The sequence below is a fragment of the Lissotriton vulgaris genome, chromosome 4_1 (assembly GCF_964263255.1).
Source record: "Lissotriton vulgaris chromosome 4_1, aLisVul1.2, whole genome shotgun sequence".
Lineage (NCBI taxonomy): Eukaryota > Metazoa > Chordata > Amphibia > Caudata > Salamandridae > Lissotriton > Lissotriton vulgaris.
In genome coordinates, this window is record NC_141691.1 from 1,770,934,333 (window position 1) to 1,770,955,264 (window position 20,932).

The 20,932-nt window shown below is 44.3% G+C and overlaps 1 protein-coding gene across 2 annotated transcripts in view; it reads left to right on the forward strand.

The window, feature by feature from the left end:
• RIMS2 (regulating synaptic membrane exocytosis 2) overlaps positions 1-20,932 on the forward strand; it is a 1,859,827-nt gene that overhangs the window by 583,130 nt on the left and 1,255,765 nt on the right. For both annotated transcript variants that reach the window (XM_086966100.1, XM_086966101.1), the window contains one exon: positions 10,366-10,676. In XM_086966100.1, the coding sequence (XP_086822226.1) occupies positions 10,366-10,676 (311 nt within the window). The remainder of the gene's footprint in view (positions 1-10,365; positions 10,677-20,932) is intronic.

Below are 20,932 nucleotides of genomic sequence, written 5' to 3' on the forward strand. Positions count from 1 at the left end.
GGATGCAGGTTACGACCGGTTCTGCTCGTGGGTTTCTAAGGCACTTGATTCCCTGATTCCCGTTTCAACTAGGAAAATCAGTTCCAGGGAGTCAAGCCCCTGGTATGACAGTGCCTTACGCGCACTCAAGGGCAGTTGTAGGCGTGCAGAGAGGGAGTGGCGGAAGATGTACGACAGCGGGAAGAAGGCTGTTTATCTCGCTGCCGTCAAAGCTTACCATCGTGCTATATGTCGGGCCCGGGCAGCTTTTTACGCTGCGGAGTTCGGCAATAGCCTTAACCCATCAAAAACCATCTTTAAAGTGGTAAAGGACCTTGTGGCAAAGCGGGCCTCGGCTATAACAACGAGCTCTACGGCGCACTGTGAGGCTCTTGCCCGGTTCTTTTTAGAAAAAGTTCAGAACATCTACTCAACATTCCCTGATACTAGGCCACCGGCAGCTACTCCATGTAACACCGACGGAGACTTTCTGCTTCACGTGTTGCCCCCGTTGACATCTGAGGGTTTTGACATCTTGGCTCAGCAGGTGAAATCCGGGTCGCCCGCCGATCCGCTTAAGCCAGCCCTTTTTAGAGACCAGCTGTTTGTGGGTCGTACCTCGGTACTCACCCTGATTAACATCTCGCTGGCCTCGGGTACGGTTCCAACAAGTTGGAAGCGGGCTGTGGTTTCTCCTATTTTGAAGAAACCCTCTCTGGACCCGGAAAAGCCGGAAAATTATCGGCCTATTTCCCTGCTCCCTTGGCCGACCAAAGTCGTGGAGGCCCACGTGAACAAGGTTCTTTCCGACCACCTCACCTGAGCTAACATCTTAGATCCCACCCAGAACGGGTTCCGTGCTGGTCACAGCACGGAAACCGCCCTTCTCACCATGGCTGAACATCTTCGCACAGTGATGGATGCAGGACAGATGGCGGCGCTTGTATTATTAGATCTAAGCGCCGCCTTTGATACTGTCTCTCATCCCATCCTGTTGCATCGCCTGGAGGAGATTGGAGTGGGGGGGTCCGCCCTCCAGTGGTTCCGGTCCTTCCTCGATGGTCGCCTCTTCAGCGTTGCGGTACCGCCGTTCCAGTCCAATTTCCATCCTCGGAAACAGGGAGTGCCGCAGGGATCCTCGCTGAGCCCCACGTTGTTCAATCTATACGTGAGACCGCTAGCTGAGGTTGTCAGGCAGTGGGGTATGACAATGGTGTTATATGCCGATGACACCCAGCTAGCAGTTACGATCAGCGGGGATGCGGACCAGGATGCCCCCAGGTTTCAGAGTGGACTTAGAGCGGTGGCAAGCTGGATGAAGGCTAACTGCCTCCAGCTCAACGCGAAGAAGACCGAGATCATGATCGTCGGTAGGAGGGTGGATCTCTGGGGGGACAGGTGGTGGCCTGCAGAGCTTGGGCCGGCCCCCCTTCCGCTGACGGAATTAAAAAACTTGGGGGTGTGGATGGATCCCACTCTGTGGGGCACACGAAGAAAACGGCTGCTTGCTGTTTTGGAATCCTCCGGGCTCTGCGACCAGTCCTGAAGTCTTTCGACTCTCGTACCCGGCAGTTGGTAATACAGGCGACTGTTATATCGTGCCTGGATTACGCCAGCTCTCTCCTGGTGGGTGCTAACCTGGCTGAAGTCACTCGCCTCCAACGCGTCCAAAACTCTGCTGCCAGAGCTATCGTCGGTCTTCCTAGATCTTGCCCCGTTTCCAGTACTCTGAAAGCGTTGCACTGGCTGCCAGTCAGAGCAAGAATCCAATTCAAAGTACTGTGCTTAGCCTTCAAGATCCTAAAAGGTACGGCTCCTCAAACTCTTGCGGGCCTCTTGTCCTGGTACGTCCCCACTCGTCATCTGAGATCCTTGGGCCAAGCTCTCACTATCACCCCTCGATACAAGTTGTGCCGTATCGGTGGTCGTTCCTTCCGGGTCAAAGCCGCCGAACTGTGGAATTCCCTCACGGTGGAGATTCGGTTGTTGGAAGATCTTCTTTCCTTCCGTAAGGCGATTAAAACTTTCCTATTTTAAATTTGATTCCTCCTCTTTAGCTGTTGTGTCTCCTGTGGTTGTTGCTTGTTTCCTTGGCATGTGCCGGGACGCCCCTTGGCTGGGGCAGCTGTGCGCAGTACAAATTCCTGTAACATAACATAACAGTGGAATTTTCATTACAGAGCCTTCAAGTGGTAAAGTGAATCAGCCAGTCCCAGGATTGGAGAAAAGGTCCATACTGGCATCCGAGCCACTACGTGGGGGAGATGTCACACGTGCAGCAGCTGCCGCCGCCGCACCATTGTTGTTCTTCTTGTATTCCTGGCAGAACTCCTGTGCCTCCGCTGAGTTTTCAAAAATGCGGGATCTGCCGTCAGCGTCCACCTTCAGTCTGGCCGGGTAGAGCATTCCATATCTAAGGCCCAAGTTCTTCAAGGCAGCCTTCACACCGTTGAACTTACATCTTGCATCCTGAACCATGACCGTGAAATCCGGAAAAAGAGAGCCTGCTCCCCTGCCACTGGATATCCCCCCGCTCACGGGCAAAGCGAAGGGCAGTGTCCCTGTCCCGGAAGTTCATGAGTCTGGCGATGATGGGTCTCGGAGATTGACCGGGTTTGGGACGAGGCCCCAAGGATCTATGGGCGCGCTCCACCGCAAAGCCCTGCGTAAAGGACACACTGCCAAAAAGATCAGATAGGGGTTGCTCCACAAAGACATCCATCCGGCCTGAGGTGGCCGTTTCCGGAACGCCAATGATGCGTACATTGTTCCGCCGACTATGGGCCTCTAAGTGTTCGTTTTTGATAGCCACTTACTTTAAAATCGTCTCCACCCTTTCCAGCCATTTCTGTGACTGCGTCACCCCATCCTCGATGTCGGAGACCCTGGCCTCAACAACATCCACCCGACGATCGTGTGCCTGAACCTTCGCGCCCATATCGGCCTACCTCTTGTCCAGAGCATCAAACCTGCCATCCAGGGCCTTAAAACCAGCCCCCCAGAGCCAATCTAGGCCCAGGAGCAGCTGCAACCACGAAGCCCGGAAATAGCCCCGCAGCCACCGGTACCTCCAAGGGCAGCACGCCCAGCGCAGCCAGGGGGTCGAGGGGGGGACCACTCGTATAGGGGATCGGGGGGCCGATACCGGCAGGGAGGGTTCCGATCGGGGCCCCGTGCTCACCAGCAATTCACAGGCTGCATCCCCGCATCAGCGCCACCCACAGAAGGACATCAGGGCCGCCGCCGCAGGTCACGGGCGATCCGCCGCATGGATCAATGCGGCGATGGCAGCCCCTCGCACAGCAGGATCTCCCGGGCCGCATGGAGAGGCATCCACCAGGTTTCATGTGCAGGTAAGTGGTATAATGGGCCAGAAAAGCGCCCGGCCGGCAGAGCTTCAAGCGCAGGTGGTCATCTTGGTCGCCTGGATGGCCACGCCCCCGCGCCTCCTCTGCTTCTTCACTACATTCTGGTCGCTGTACTACACGTGTGTAAGTAGTGTTAGTATGCGTTTATACTAACAAATGCATCATGGTCCTAGGGAGGGCGATCGCTCAGGCGCAGCTCATACAATTTCCCGGGGTGTGCATTCGCGGGACATTTGTGTTTGCTATTAGAGGGTGGTGCATGGCTTCCACCCTGTGATAGCAAATGCTTGTTTGACTACTTGAAGCTAGAAGAGTAAAACCTCATAACGCTGTAATAGAGGGGATGTGGATGGTAAAAATGGAGAGAAAAGAAGAAACAAAACAAAAATAAAGCAGAGTCTCACCCATTCTTTTAAATGATGCCACTGGTGGGTAATGTTCCGTGGCCAATCCAATTATTTTATTGCGTGGTCTCTGTAGGACTGGGTATCTTAATGTCACATGTAAATTAGGCGCGGAAGGGCACAGAGACGTTTTGCATCCTAGGGGAGCGCCACCTTCCCGGGTATTGTTTACTAATTGTTCGGGGGGTTAGAGGCCAACTGAAGTCGGGTGATCGCCACAATCAGGGTAAGCATGGGCGAATTTTGCGGATCTCGCGTTCGCGAATTTTGCGGATTCGCGAACTCGCAATCCGCAAAATCCGCGAATTCCCGCGAATTTGCGGATTTTTTTTTTTTGTGTGTTCGCCCGTGTTTCTGCCAGTTCGCGAGGGTTTTTACAATTTCGCAATTTGCGAACTTACCTGTCGGGTCGCAAGTTTTGCGAACTTGTTGTTTCTACGTGTCCAGCCTGTTTGGGACACTCTTCTTCATCACTGCCACTCTCTATCACCACTGCCACTCTCTGACTACTCATGCCACCCTCTGGCCCACCCATGCCACCCTCTGTTTCATCACCACACCCTCTGGTTGTCCAGTGTACATTATTTTCGGCAAAGCAAAGCACACCTTCCCTGCCTCAAGTGACCTGAATTAATTTGGGGCTGATTAATGTGTCACAGAATATTTTTTTAGCTGGCACCTGCTTCCTTAGTGCGCCCTGATTAGTGATCTTTTGCACTTGCTAAGTGCTTTCATTGTTGCAAAATTAGTTACAACACCTGCCCTGCCCCAACTGACAATAATGAATTAGGGGCTGATTAATGGATTTTAACTTCCAGCCTGGCTCCTGCTTGTCTCCCTTAGCTGTAATTCAGGACCTTTGTGGCATATGTGTAACTATTCTGAGGTTCAGAGCAGGGTCACATAATAGTTTCAACTGGCAACTGAACTCTGGAGGGGCCCCTCAGGAAGCACTACAGGAAATGGCTACTAATGATGAGCCTGAACTTTTGAACCTGGTAAGTAGTTACTTTCAGTTTTGCTAAGATCGTATTTTTAGCAATTTTGCACTTATTCGCGGGGCGCGAACTCACGCGAACTCACGCGAACAGTGCGAGCAGTGCGAGCAAAATCCGCTGCTCGCGGATTTGCGGATTTTGCGGGAGATTCGCAAATCTCGCGGATTGCGGATTTCCCGAAAATCCGCAAAATCCGCGAGCGGAACGGATTTTCCGCCCACCCCTAAATCAGGGGCTTTATTTAAATATGCAGGGTGGGCCTCGGCAGTCCCTGAAGCCTCGGTGGTCCTAGGCAGTGCCTTATTTGTTCTGTAATCACAGGGGCAGTACTTATGGTGTGATAAAGTGATACACTCATAGAACTCTTGCAGTTGTACAATTACCCAGGCTTCATTTGTCTACTAGTCAGTTAGATTATGTTTGATAGGTGCAATCTAATAAAGCATGGGCGGAAAATCCGTTCCGCTCGCGGATTTTGCGGATTTTCGGTAAATTCGCAATCCGCGAACTCCCGCGAATTTACCGAAAATCCGCAAATCCGCGAGCGGCAGATTTTTCCGGGGGCAAAAGTTCAAGCCTGCCCTGTTGCTAGTAACTATTTTAGGATGGCGCCGGCAAGCTGCCAGCGCCATCCTAAAATAGTTACTAAATTAGCTTCAACAGGAAGCTCTAATAGATAAAATAAAGCAGGTGCTCGCAACTGCTTTATTTTATCTATTAGAGCTTCCTGTTGAAGCTAATTTAGTAAGTATTTTAGGATGGCGCTGGCAGCTTGCCGGCGCCATCCTAAAATATTTACAAATGCCCTTCCTGTGACCCTTCCTGTGGAGCTTTTTCTCTTCATCTGCTGAACTGATCTTTCTCTGACCTTTTATGCACACAAGAGGCATGTGAACTCGCATGGAAGCCCCGCACGTTTGGCCCCGCGCACACACTCGCGGTTTGCACCGTCTTCCCGCCATTCACCCACTATGATGGACAGCTCACTCAAGGGACCCCTGCGTCCTTCGGGGCGATTGCATAGTAACACACACATGGTCGCTCGAACTAGTTGATGCTCAAATTCAGTGACTCATTCATTAGCCCAAAAACAATCATGAGCGTCTTCGAGGCTGGACAGGTGTGCCTCTTCCCAAATCTACCGTGGAAAGTCAGCTGTGATGCTGGGTAGAGGCCTTTGCATCCTTGACTTTCATGAGCGCAATCCCCGTGCTGTTCCTGTGACCAGGAGCTTCTTTCTCTTCATATTATTGTGTTCGCACGGGTTGCTGCAAGTTCGCACGCGTTTTGTACAATTTCGCAATTTGCGAAATTGTACAAAACCCTCGCGAACTTGCAGAAACCCGTGCGAACATAAAAAAAAATCCGCAAATTCGCGAGAATTTGCGGATTTTGCGGATTGCGAGTTCGTAAATCCGCAAAATCCGCGAACGCGAGATCCGTAAAATTCGCCCATGCTTAAATCTAATATTAAATAAGTTTGTCCTTAAAATCTCCTATAAACAGATGATTTTCACAATAAATAATAGACAAGTGTTGTCAGAAAAAGAAGACCTATACACTCAGTTATTTATTTGAAAAAAACGTAACCTTTATTAAAACACAAATAACAAAACTTTAATAGAAGAAACAGTATAATAAAAACCGTTGGTTGGACTCCAGTGGAAGCAGTGTAGGAAACCTGCAAGACAAAAATGAAACATAATTACGTGTGCTATGTGGAAGAGGTAAACAAAGGTATTCCGAATGAAAGGACCATAATGAGAATGGAAGGGAGGGGGAGTGGGAGTGGGTGGAAGGGAGAAGGGGAGGGAGAGTCAAAAGAAGAGAGGGAGGAGAAGACAGAGCGTCGGCCTATTGCACCCAGCCCTTAGTGTTTTCCCTCCCGTCACCCATTTGTCTAGGACACTGGGGTCCGCGAGAAAGAGTGTGGTTCAGCAAGTCCTTAAAATTAAATACATGAGGCCAGAGATTATGGGACATAGTATCAAGAAACGGTGATAACATTATCGCTGCTTTAGCGGCCGGAAACTGCCGCTAAAGCAGCGATACAGGGTTGATAATATGCCCTTGTGAATTCCCATAGAAGCCCAGGTTCTGGTGTGAACCTGGGCTTCTATGGGAATTCACAAGGGCATATTATCAACCCCTTATCGCCGCTTTAGTGGCAGTTTCCTGCCGCTAAAGTGGTGATAATGTTATTGCGGTTCTTTGATAATATAGTCCTACATTATAAGATACGGAAAAATAGCTTGCATGCACCGATGCACCCAGGATGCTTCACCCAAGGTGCTGCACCTCAGCCCCTTCCCCCGCACTGTGCTCAATTGTACGTCTTGCGCACCGAGGCTTCACTGCTCACCTGCCAACACTGGTTAGTCTCCCGACGTGTTGGTGCAAGCTCCTAGTCCGGGGTACATTTGTACAGTAGACCAGGTCTCTGGTCAGGGATGGTGTCATGATACAGCGATGGGTAGACCAGGTCTCCGGTCAGGGATGGTGTCATGATACCACGATGGAAGGTGTCAGAATGCCAGGATATTATTGCAGGGTCAGCTCCCGCTTCGCCCTTCCTGAGGCAATCAATGGAATGTCTGAAAAGGGAGAAATAATTTAATGGTGGAAACGTCTGGAGGTAAGTGAAGGTTTATTTCAAGCTTGATAGAAAATAAGAGTTGAGTGCAACCTTCGTTTTTGAAGTACGATCTACCAACTGTTAGTGGTAATTGTGGTTCAAAGAGGAGTTGGAGTGCACAAGAATACACAAGGTTAAATAATATGTTATACCAACGTTCACATACAAAGGAACAGAGTGCATGCTAGAATCATAATGTGCGCATGTAATGCAGTAGCGGGAGCCTGTGTGCATGTATATTTAGTAACAAGCTCACTACAGTGTCCTAAAAGCCAACACCACATGTCTGTAGGGCAGCACTGCCCGCTGGCTCAGGCCTACAGCATGGTCCAGAAGATCCTTAAAATTAGACCGATGTGACTGAATGCGGTCAGAGATCACATAATTACGCACAGAAACATTGCTTTTTTGCACGTGCGCACTCAGGGTGAGGCACCCCACCCCTCCCGCAGCATCGCGCTCAACAGGTGTCTGTAGGGCAGCGCTGCCCATAGGCTCAGACCTACCTTATGGTACAGCAGGTTTTTAAAATTAGACAGAGATGTGACTGAATGAGGTCAGAGATTACATCATTACACATGGCAATATTGCTTATTCGTACGTGCACACTCTGGCTGATGCATCCCACCCCTCCCGCAGCACCGCGCTAAAGAGGTGTCTGTAGGGCAGCGCTGCCCGCTGGCTCAGGCCTAGGGTACGGTCCAGCAGGTCTTTAAAATGAGACAGAGATGAGACTGAATGAGGTCAGAGATCACATCATTCCGCATAGCAATATTGTTTGTTCGCACCTGCGCAGCCAGGCTGAAGTACCCCACCCCTCCCGCCGCACCACGTTCAAGTGGAGGCCCTATGCACCCAGGCTGCTCTGCTTACCTGCTGTCATTGTTGTGTGAGCAAACACTATGGGCAGCAGTGCTGACAATTCAGATGGAGTGTTGATTGCCAGGATGGTGTACACCTCATGGATCCAACTCTTTTTTTTTTTATTGCGAATTGTGATATGCGAGGTGGATGTGGCATATCACTGGAGGTATTGTGGAAGAGGAGGGACGTGTGGCGTCGTGGTTATCCTATTTATACGTACGCAAAGTGGGCTGGGATTGTGTACGCCAGGCCAGCTTAGTGATGTGAATAATTATTCTGGGACATGGGCGTTGTTCAGTTCATATCTGGCCCGGAAGTGTACTTATGTGTGTTTCTTTTGTAGTTTTGACCTCGCAGAATGTGCAATTTAGATTAGTGTAGCATGTGTCGAGAGGGGGGAAACTATTGTTAATGAGATGGAGTTTGAAAAGATTGAATGGTGAACATTACATGTTGTTGTCAAGGTTGTGGATATGCGCAGGCATGCATGTCACTGCTGTGTGGTATCATTGAAAGTGTTGCTATCGCGAAGGGTACACATGTGAATGTTCCTGAAAGGAGGGAGGATCAGCAGTGAGGCTACGTCATACACAGTGATAACGCTCATTACAGTCAAGCAATGTATGTCAAACGAGAATCTGAAAGTCTCACATATGACACACTACTGTACTGGTAAAGCCTGGCAACAGAGCGTACAGCAACACCGCCACGGAAAGGCAGGCGGTTTCTGACATTGGGGGCCCATAGCGGGCCCCCATGGATTCTGGGGGTTGGGGGTGCACATGGGGGGTACCTATGGTACCCCTGTAGTTCCATGCACAACATGGCAGGCCCCACGCGGTGCCTGCCATGTTGTGCATGCAATTGCACAGCATGCCTTCCTGGCATTGTGGTGGGCGTTGCTGAGTGCACCACCCGCCACAATGTTGGGAATGCAGGATACGCCCGCCACTGTGGCGGGTGCATCCTAATGGGATGTACGGGACCGCCGCACCCTTAGTGGGCGGTCCCATTTCCCACAGCGTCCGCCATACTAATGATGCCCTAAATCTTTAATCTTTTAAGTACGAAGTATGTGCCAAGCATGTTCTACTCAATGTGAGATGATTGTTCTTGATTATGTTTAAAACTCAATAATTACATATATATATTTTTTTAAAGTATTACTCCCAAATCATTTATCTTCAAATATTGGCATCTTATTGTTGAGTTTCTATAGTATGCTACAGTTATTGCAGTGTTGTTCCTTGAGCACAGTTTCAAGTCTGAGAGAGTCTTATGGAGTGAACATACCAATTAGCTGTATTTCTTACAATTTCATTGTTTAGAGTGCACAAAAAGTGATGGACAGAATGTTTAGACCACTTCCAGTCACTGGTAATCCTCTGTGGACACAATGATTCTATTTATTTTTCTAGTTGTAGCCTTGAAAGTAAATTTTAAAGTAATGTAAATAGGAAGTAATACAGACAGCTAAGATTTGGATTTGAAATCTGTTTCTTTTCTTTCTTTTTTAATAAGTACATTTCAAAATATTGAAAATGTTGGAGAAATATGAAATGATTTGGCGTCAGTGTAATGATATGTATGAATGCGTTTCTTAGTAGGGGAGTTTAGTGCCCTGTCCTATTTTATTTTTCATGCGGATATACTTAATAATACATTAATATTTACTTTGTATGAATATGGATGCACAATATTATTGTTGTGATTTGAATATTTTCAATATCTTGTTACTGGTCATAGTAATGGATATTCTTTTCAATTGTTTGAGGAAAATGTTTATATTATGATTCTTAATTGCATTGGTTTTTAAAGTTGTAAAGTTTGAATATAAAATAATATGGACCACCTAAATGCAAATTCGCTTGGTTTTGTTCCAGTAGGATTAATGCAGCTGATAGATTTCACGTTCAAAATACACCCTAAACCACAGACTTAATTAAAAAGTAAATATATGCATTCTAAGGATTTAGGCTAATGTATGATTATATAGCATTTGCATATTTGTGACCTCTCGAGATAATGCTAATCTAATCCTGTTTACAATTCTAGTCTGGCTTATTAGAACAAGTACTGAAACAGCAGCTTTGTTTTTGTCTTCAACCTATGCACAGGTAATATGGGTATGTAATTTGTGCCGAAAACAACAAGAAATCCTCACCAAATCCGGAGCCTGGTTCTATAACAGTGGAACAAACTCAAAGCAGCAGCCTGGCCAAGACCCTCTCACAGGGCTCCGGAACGAAGAAGCACCTCAGGAGAAAAAAGCAAAGCTACAAGAGCAATCCCAGTATCAGGGACCCTCGGGAGATCTCTCTGCACCAGCCTCTGACAGGAACAGATCTCAAGGGCTCACACGGCAAGGCTCAATTAAAAATGGCTCTGGAGTGACGCACCAACTTGCAAGCGATCTCTCTTCAGACAGGTAATTATTAATCTCTTACAAGTTTGTCGACTTCTACAATGAATTTTAATCATTTGCTAAAGCCCACGGGTTACCCTCTATGCGACTGAGATTTTCAATGATGTACTGTGGGTACAGTGGATTATAAGAAGTATGTTTAATTACACATGATCATCTCCATTTAGTTTTAAAGTGCTAAGCAGTTACGGCTCATAGGGTACAATCATATAAAGTTAGAACTGCAAATAGCAAACCTATATCTTAAAGGCCACAACTAATAGTAAAGTTTCATGAAAGCTAAAGTCCCAGTGACCAGCATCAGTCTTAACAATGTCTACTCCAGTGGGCTGCTACTTGTTGCTTGGGACCAACATGTTGCTTTCGGCACCCTAAAATGTTGCTTGCTGGTAGTTCCATATCTCGGTTTTATTTTGCTAGTATTATACAGCTCAAACATTTTGTGTGACGAGCATGTGGAACCTGTCAGGGTCGATCCTTCCAGTGACTTCTCTAATAACGTTTTCCTAAGGCCATGTTAAGGCAGAAACACAATTCTTCCAGAATCCCGGGGCTCTAAAGAGTGTGGATGCAGCATCTGTAGTGGTGCATTATGATTGTTCAAAGGAAACCACACACTTCCTGCTGAAGTCTGATAAAATCAGCAAGACCCAACAGGTAGAAAACCATAGGATGCTGCAACTTTCTTTCATGTTTCTTTATAAAGAACCAAAATGGACCAGGAGTGTACCAACGATAGAGAGCGATTGCACATAGACTTCGAAATGTATTCTTTCATTTTCCTGTTTCCCTTATCACCCATTATGTAATATCTGGGTGTGGTCTGATAGATCATCTAGTGAGCCATGGCTCAAAATGTGATAGCGGACTCATTGCGGAACTAGAAAACGAAGTCTGCAGAGTGTGTTGACTTGAGAATGTTATTTGGTATTCGAAAAACGTCATATTCTATCAGCTGGGAAATTCAGGAAACCTACCACGTGCTCACAGGGGCTCAATGGAAACTTGTAAAGTGCTACAGGATTCAATTTCTACTGGGTATATGAGATGAAGCCTTAATGATGTAAGGTAATCCCTGTGAAGGATGTTAAAATGTATACACTTGAACTTGGCCTTCTGAGAAATCTTATGAAGGCACTCTCTGCCAGTCCTTGTCTGGGAGACGGCTGTCTAAATCTTGTTCCGACTTTTTTCCTAGCAGGAAAAGACTCAGGGCCAGATGTAGGAAGGCTATTACCGGTCGGTAACGGCCGAAATCGGCCATTACCGACCGGTAATAGACTTTTCCTATGTAGGGGGCACATTTACCGATTCGGTAAATAACGAATCGGTATTTACCGATTCGGTATTTACTGAATCATCATTTACCGATTCGGTATTTACCGAATCGGTAAATGAAATTTAGGAAGCACTTCAAAAAGTGCTACTGGGCTTAAAGGATTTGTTATTTATCACCAACTATTAGTTGGTGGTAAATAACGAATTCCTATGTAAATGCAAATATGTGCATTTATACCTGTGCCATGTGACAGACATACATGCCCTTAGGGCATGTATGTGTGCCACATGTGCACACAAGTACGAATCAGGGGTGCAACAGGGTGTCAAAGTGACACCCTGCCACCCTTGACTTTTTCCCAATTTTCATTCATTCCTATGGGCCTCCAGGCCCATAGGAATGAATGGCAAATACAGAATCGGCAATTACCGATTCGGTAAATACCGAATCTTAACGATTCGGTATTTTTTACCGATTAATTACCCACATAGCATTCGAATACCGAATCAGTAAAATTCGGTATTTTCTAATCGGTAAATTTAAATTACCTACATCTAGCCCTCAGTCTGGTGTATATGCAAGTGCAATCACAATGCAATGTAAGTCGCCACCTAGAAGTCTAGAAAGTTTTCTATGGTGGCATACTAGGAGCATTACGACACCTTGCAAAGTAGAACATACTACAACATGTATTATGATAACTAGTGCTTTAAAAGATGTGCTACCATTGGTTTATGGCCCCAGCCTTCTAAACAGTTCAAGTACATGGCCTGTTAGTGCAACCATAGGTTATCTAGGCTTGAACCTTCAAAATGTACTGTCTCAACACAGCTAATTTCCTTACCCGTAGAGTCTTGTTGCCAATATTCCATTGATATGCTACTCACATAGTGAGGACCTATACATTGTGTATACTTGTGGTAACTGTAAAGTGGTGTTTGAAAAGCATCGGTTTGTGACAGCCATGCTTGCGCCTGTGGTCCTTTCCAGTTATGTATCTAAGCTGCTGATTTTGTGACATGGGGAGCTGGGTTCAAATCCCAGGCAGTGTTTCATTTGAAAAAGTGTACTACAGGTCAAGTCACTTAGAGCTTCATTATGTTGGGGTATTTCTACCAGACCAGTAACTCAGGGTGAAATTGTGCAAAGTCGCCATTTCAAGAGTCTCATGCCCAGAATTATTAGGTCTGAAAACTCTGGGTGTGATAATTCTGGACCCGGAGACAGGGACATGCTACTAATGCTGCAGGACAGGGGCTATGGGCAGCACACTGCCTGCCCCATGCAGCAGTCTGAGGGGAGAAGACGTGCTCCTCCCTGACATACACAAGCGTGTACCAGACCCCTGCCCCTCCACAACCAACTTGCACTTCGGCTGACACCTATACATTTTTTAGGTTTTTAGTGAAGCTATAAATCCATATTTTGGGGGTAAAAATTCGTAATGACTGCACTTACGTTTGGAGATACTGGCTGGTAAATTCGGCCCTATCTCTGCAACAAAGTCTGACGAACTAGCGATGAGAGCCATAAGCGCCCTATGTCTCAAACTGAAAATATGTGTGATATGTAATTCATTTAAAAATGTGAGCTGTAATGTAATTGTAAAATTCAAATGAATTTGCTACTAACCAGCTAAATTCTTGTTGTATTAATACTAATACATTTAGATTGGTACTTAAGTTAACTTTAAAACCCTATTATTGCCGTCTAGTGGATTTTAAAATACATCAAGCACTATATTTACAAACTAGACATGGTTCAATATATATGCGTGTATCTATATTTATAGTATGGTGTAGCAGGTCTGTATAGTAAGTTCCTTTCAGTTTTAATTCTTCTTTCAATAATTTACCAATACATCCACTGTGTTTTGTTGTAGTTCATCAGATGTTATTCATTTCGATTCACCTTCAAAATGTTGCTCATTTCTCAGCAATAGTTAGGGTGCCCTGATATTCAATCTTTATGCTTCTCTTATTGGTTTTCTGGTTCGAAGAAGTTATGTTTTCTTGCGGATGTTAAGTTTATTTTTTGGTTAATAATAAGAAGTTTGGTTTATTAATTAACTGTGGTAACAGCAGACAGCCTAGATGTATTACTCCATCAACATTTTGTAAATTGGTAATACAACAATTTTAAATACAATAAAGCAAATTGTGTTTGCTTACCTTCCTTTTCTGTCAGCAATAGTAACTGTCACAGTAAAGCTTTCTTTCGCATTTGATGCAGTCACCAGCTGTAAATAAAATCAAAAAAAGACAACTGACAAGACTTATAAAAAAATTGTTTGCAAACACTCTCTGTGTGCCTTTTGCTCTGATAGATTTGGGGGGAAAAGGAATTTTATTGCGAGAACCACTTTTTTTCCTCTTTAGTTGTAGACAATGAGTGAGCATACGTTATTTTTAATCTATTCAACCCTGTTTCGGTTTCATATAAGATTTATGAAGAAACAAATTTGCCAACATTACTATGAATGTTCAATTATTGTAAGAATATGTGCCATTTGTTTCATAATAACCTACATCCTTACATATTTGAGGCAGGAACATTAGTTCAGCTTATTAGAACTGAAGAGTGTTGTTGCCAGGCGAGTGTGCTATATAGCTGCTGGGGGAGTTTGATATAATATGAATATTTCTGATATCACAGTTAATGTGTGACTGAGAAGCATCTCCAAGATTACAAAGATGAATGTATATGTCTGTAGCATTACTTGGTTTGGCCCGGAAAAGAAAGACTACCTCCCTGAGGGCTACTCCCATTTTAACAATAACAACCATTTGTGACATTGGCTCTCTACTGTATGGCTTCACATGGTTGGTTCAGCTGGAATGGGCCATTTCTACAGGGTCTCAGCACTGGGGTTTAACACTGCTAACCAGTGTTAAAGTGCACACTCCCTAAAACATTGTAAAAATGGTTTACACCTCTGTGGCATATTTAATTCACTTATAAGTTACTAGTAAAGTGGCATACCATATACCTAGGGCTGGTAAATTAAATGCTACTCGTGGGCCAGCAGCACTTATTGTGCCACACACTTATGTGGCCTCTTAATACTTGTCAGAGGTCTGCCAATGCAGTCTGAATGCAGTTTTAAACTACCAATTTGACTTGGAAATATCTCCTTCCTTGCCAAGCCTTAAACATACCTTTTATTGAAAACTAGTCACTTATAAGGTATGCCCATAGGGCAGAGTGCATTTTAATGAAAAGGTTGAATATGTATTTCTTAAGTTTTACATGTCCTGGTAGTGAAAAACTCCAACATTTGTTTTTTCACTACTGTGAGGCCTACCTCACCCATACAATAACTTTGGGATGCCTTATTACATTTATTAAGTGCTAACTTTTTATTGGGAACAGGTGAGCATTTCCTTGTTGGTGTCTGTGAAATTGTAACTAAAATTCCTCTTTAATGGTTAAGTCAGAACTTGAATTACAATTTTAAAAATGCCACTTTTAGAAAGTTAACAATTCAAAAAAGAGCACTCCTCTCGCGCTCCCACTGCTGCACTGGGAGCGCGAGAGGAGTGCTCTTATTTTGAATACTTGTGTATTGACCATGGTGAGTGGCGATCAATGGACACTGTTTGCACGCAAAATTAAGTTAATGGAATTTGGACAACAACGAAAAGGAAGGAGTGCACGCTCCAAACAAATGTTTTTCTACTTTTAGAAAGTTTAAATTTTCCTGCCCTTGCTATTTGAGACCGGAAACCTGTCCTAGGTCTCATGACTGGGTGTAGTTAACAGTTAGACTTTGTTTATTCCTACCAGACAGTCACACAATAGAGGGATTAGGTGATCCTGATTGGGTCGTCAACTGGCAGGGTGGGGGCCGAGCTCAGCACATTATCACTTGCGACTGAATATGCTGTGCCCTACGTTCACACAAAGGACTTTTCTCCAATGCATTGTTAATACAGTGAGCTTGGAATCAGGGCAAGGGAATCCGACAATTTCAAGGACTTCAAAGAGAAACCTCTAACAACTTCTCCTACTTCAGAGAAGGCACCATGTACAAAATGGGTACCCTCAGACTTCAGTTCACTTTCTGGTCCTGCAGAAGGACTTTGAGGACTGCCAGCTGCTGTGGGCTGCTGTGTTTCGCCACAATATTGTTTTTCTGCTTCTGGAAGGACTGCTTTGCTGCCTGGAGCCTACCTTGAATCTTCAGTGGCCTGCCCTGCTGCTTGAGCCCTGCAAATTCACCTGAACCCAGGACTATTAGTGTGACTCCAAGGGCTAGTTTGCTGGTCTCCTGTTCAGTGCCTCAGGGACATAACAGGCTCCTACCATCTTGAACCTGCACCTGGACCCATCCTGAGTGATTCCTAAGCCCCCAAGTAGTGCCCCTAAAGTCCAGGAACTTTGGTGGTGGTGCTTAAGCTGCACAGATATTCAAAATCCAAAACTTGGGACTTATAACATTTTTGGGTAAAAACTGTTCTGAAAACCCAGAGATGACCTAGGCGCCCACCTGCTTATCTATCCATCGAAGGTGCATTGCCAGTCGGCCTGACTTCGTGGCAGCTCCTGCTATTTTCTTCTCTGCAGCAGCAACTCTTGTTTGGCGGTCCTTAGCCAAAGGGTTATCCAGCCTAGTGGAACTCTCGTTGGCTCCAGCCTCCTGTTTCATCCCAATGGAACTTTTCGACTTCCAAAAAAGTGACAAATTCGGAATGTGGAAATCTTCACTGCGACTTAGTCCAGCGGCTCCCCGACGATGATGCTCCACCACCTGCAGCTGTGCCCAGCTGAACTATTCTTTGTCAGAACCTTTATTCAAATTTTGTTTCTAAGTCCAAAGGTAATCCACTTCTGGGATCTGACCGCTCTCCATGGCGGTCAGCCATATTTTTCGACTTTGACCCAGTCTTGCGTGGCTAGATGGTCTGAGGTTGGCGCTTTGATATTTTAAGCATTCATTTTCTACTAAAAACTTAAAAAATTCACAACTCCAGTCTAGAGATTGGATTGGATTTTTGTCTTTTTGTTGTCAAATAATTTATTAAATTGTACTTGATTTTTCTAAATTGGTGGAGGGGTTTTTTTGTGTTGTGTTTCCAATTTATTACTGTTTGTGTGCCGTATGAATTGTTTGCTACATTGTCTCTGTGTTAAGCCTGACTGATTTTGCTCCAAGCTACCAGAGGGTTAAGCACAGGTTAATTTAAGTCCTTTTGTGTCTCACCTTGATGGGGACTGTGGCTATTGCTTGAACAGGGGCCACCCCCCCTTTCAACCAATGACCCAGTTTCTCACAACAGCCAATGCAAAATTCAATGTGTTGCTTTTAATCGGTTTATCTATACTACTATTATAAAGAGAGAACTGTGTCCTTTGAGCCAGGTAAACTCGAAAAGTACACCACCAATCACAACACCCAATACAGCGTTGGAAAGGGGAGGTCCAGGAGATGAACATAGGCTATATAAATGGACACCATATACACTAAAAAGGGGGGGGCGTCATCAGAGGTAAAGTAGTCCCGTCTGGGCCTTAGGTGTGGGCGTTAACATTCAGAGAGGCAAGTTGTCGGTGTTACATGTGGGCGTTAACATTGTAGTTCACGGTGCAAAGCCAAACAGTGAGGAGATGTGGCCGTGAGATGAGGGCGTTAGATGTGGGCGTTAACATTCAGAGAGGCAAGTTGTGGGCGTTAGATGTGCAAGGAGAACATTGAGATGCGAGGAGATGTCTCGGTGCAAAACCAAAACACACTATTCGCGCTCACAGTGCAGAGTATTTCAACCATTCGTGCTCACAATGCAGCGTATTTCAAACATGCAATAATCACAGTGCAGCATATTGCATACGCGAAATATTCAGTCTCACACACTTCGGGGAGGCAGATTCATTGACCTGGGCGTTACCGTTGTACGCTGACATCAGGGACAGGGCGCGGCTTGCATTCACAGCCGACCAATCACGCCACATAACTCGCATAACACATGCAAGCCTTGCGAGGAATATTTTATAAACGATTTCACCATTGGTCACGCTCATGTTTGTCACAGGGGGATGACCTGAAGCAAAAGAGGTGCGGCTTACACGGCGTTTCACGGCTTAGGTGAGTAAGCGTTCTGCCGTTCTGAAGCTGCAATATTTATCGCACGGAGATATCCTACATAAACAAAACAGGCTTTTGCATGGCCCTTAAGCGAGTCAGCGTTCACCACAGTACTTGCGTTCTAAACCCAAGAAAAAAGCTACAGATTCACTTGCCGCTTATTCACTCCCACTTATTACTGCGCTAAGGAGAAAACTTGACTTCAGGGCTTAAACAAATATTTCACTCGCCAACATCACCAAGTGCTACATAAAATATCGTCTTGGCAGAAGCAACAACATTCTCACTGGGCGGGGGGCAAGGACAAACAAGTAAACACAAGTAACATTAACTAGAGGGACCTTTCTCCAACAAGATTACACAGTTTACTTTTCAAACCCGGACAACGTCGGGACGGGCTGCTAGTAATGTATAACAATGTTTTTGTAGGAATTTACTATTTAATAACATAAAATGTGTATACCCCAGCATTTGTGGCTAACCAAAAAATTAGATTGATGCACTTTGCCATGAATTGTCGGTGGTCAACTGGCCCTGAACCGAAACCAGATTCCATTGTTTCTGTATCTTCAAGCTAAGAGCCAGTTAACAAGATCATGGAATTAATATTTTACCATACACAGATAAAGTCTGCTAATGCAAAAAAAAGTAAATGGAAGTTATTCATAAAAGAGATGGATGAATAGGTGTTTGTGATCATTTATGGACTCTTTTGAGTACTTACGACATAGTGCATAATTCATGCATGTGGTTGTAAGTGCTGGGCCCCAGCATTTATTTTTGGGGTCCGGGACTCATTATCTGTCTTGGGACTTTAAACCTGAACAAGAGATAGAAAATTAAAAAAGGGACCTAATAGAAGATTGATAAGAATACTAAGACGGTGCTAAACTGAAATGGCAAGGCTGGAAACAACCCTGCAAAAGTTGGATGAAGAGATATTAAGTGCAGGATGATGGAAAATAGAGGCATTGAGCTGGAATCAAGACTAGGCAGCCTTAGCATCCAGCAACAAAAGCATTTGGTAGCGCTAGTGGCAAGTTCCTAAGAGACATATTTAGCCCCTGTTCTTCTTTTTTAATTTGTTTTGAAAAACAAATTAAGTATTGTTAATAGCATTTCTCCAGTGTGGGAACTTCTCGATATAGTGACAATTAGCTTCATATAGAGAAGTTCCCACACTGGAGAAAGGCAATAAGCGGACTTAATTCACTCATAATATTCTCGTAGGTGAAAAGATTTCTGAACTGCTTCACATAGAGCCTTGTTAGCATCTCCACATCAATAGGAATTAGAAGTAGTAGTTACTGTCTTAGCATCAAAAAGATCAGCCAAATGTTAAATTTATTTTTCTGCTGTCACACAATAAATTCTTAACCTTTCCACTGGCTTACTAATCTTTTGCCAGTTTGGCTATGTCACATTTGTTGTGGGTTTATAAGCCATTTCTTTATATGTATTTATAAACTAGCCTTAGTTTTTCTGTTTAGTTTTGGAGTTTGCTCAACTAATGACAATTCTGGCAAAAAGTATAGATTGCCTGCCATGAGGTTACCAAGGTCTTTGACAAAATGTCTGTGATGCTGAGAGTGATAAAAGTTATAGCTAATATGCCTTAATCAATTGTGTATTTCCATATTATGGTTCCTCTAGTAAGGTTTTGGGTGCTGAAGCAGACAAGACGTGTTTAGCACATATGTTTGTCTTAATCATGGGAGAAGTCATCTATCCAGTTTTCACTTTAAAAATAGAATCCTGCAAGTGTTCTAACATATAGACTAATTTGAAGCCTTTCCTGGCTGCTCAAATTGCATCACAAGCATAACCGGAAGATCACTTTCCAAAAATGGGCATTATCATCTCTTTGAGCATTAAAACGTTTTTGCTCATAGAGCAAAATAAACATTATGTAGAGAAAATATGACCTAATTAAACAATTGGATTGAATTGACAAAAGAAAAGCCCTAACACAAAGTAGTGAAAACCATGTGTTTTTAACATGTTTGTGTTCTGGACTATTTTCTTTTAACCTTACAAAATGGCCACGACTATAATGGCTGACCGCTTTTAATGTTTACAGTAGATGGATGTCCCTGTCCGCCCCATTCTTGTACAAAAGTAATCCAGTTATCTTAACAGGGTCTTATTAGAAAGTAATCAAAAAAGCTACTAAACATGTTAGGTTCTGACGGCTGTGCATCTCCAGCACCAACTTCTTTCACACTTAAAATCTGTATCTTAATGTGCTTTTTTACGTGCATTCTAAAAGATTAAAAGATCTGTACGAAAATTTACCTTGGTGGCAAAATACCAACGTTTGCATATAGTTGTAAGTTTGTATAGAGCCCTAGCACATCTAGAAATTATAGAAATACCTTCTTTGTTCACCTACAAAAAATGTCATTGAGAAGATTGTTGACATCTTAACATCAATGTAAATTAGATATGGCATAGAGAAAAACTTTTATTCTAGTCTTTGTATTTGCCAAAATTATAGAGCACCAAGTTTACTGCCGATGGAAAAGTAACACACATGTTAAATACAAAGATCATTAGTAAATCATGAACGAAACAGTGTTTATTTTAGTACTAACATTTATTAAACATTATGAGTTCTTCTGACTTTGCCAATCTAGCATCCACTTTGCGGTGTAGTTACAGCAGAGGGGATATGATCCAGCAGCAAAACTGCTCATATTGGAACTAAAAACATGGATTTTAATTGTGGCATTTTACTTGACAAAAAGATAGCACCATTACCAGAAAGAAATGAAATTATACTGTAGTTAATAAAATGTTATCTGACGTACTGTGTATAAATATGCTGCTAAGGCATGGGTGTTTGATAAATCTCCATAAACATTTAAAGTGATACTTGGCTTGTCTGCTTTCTTTAGT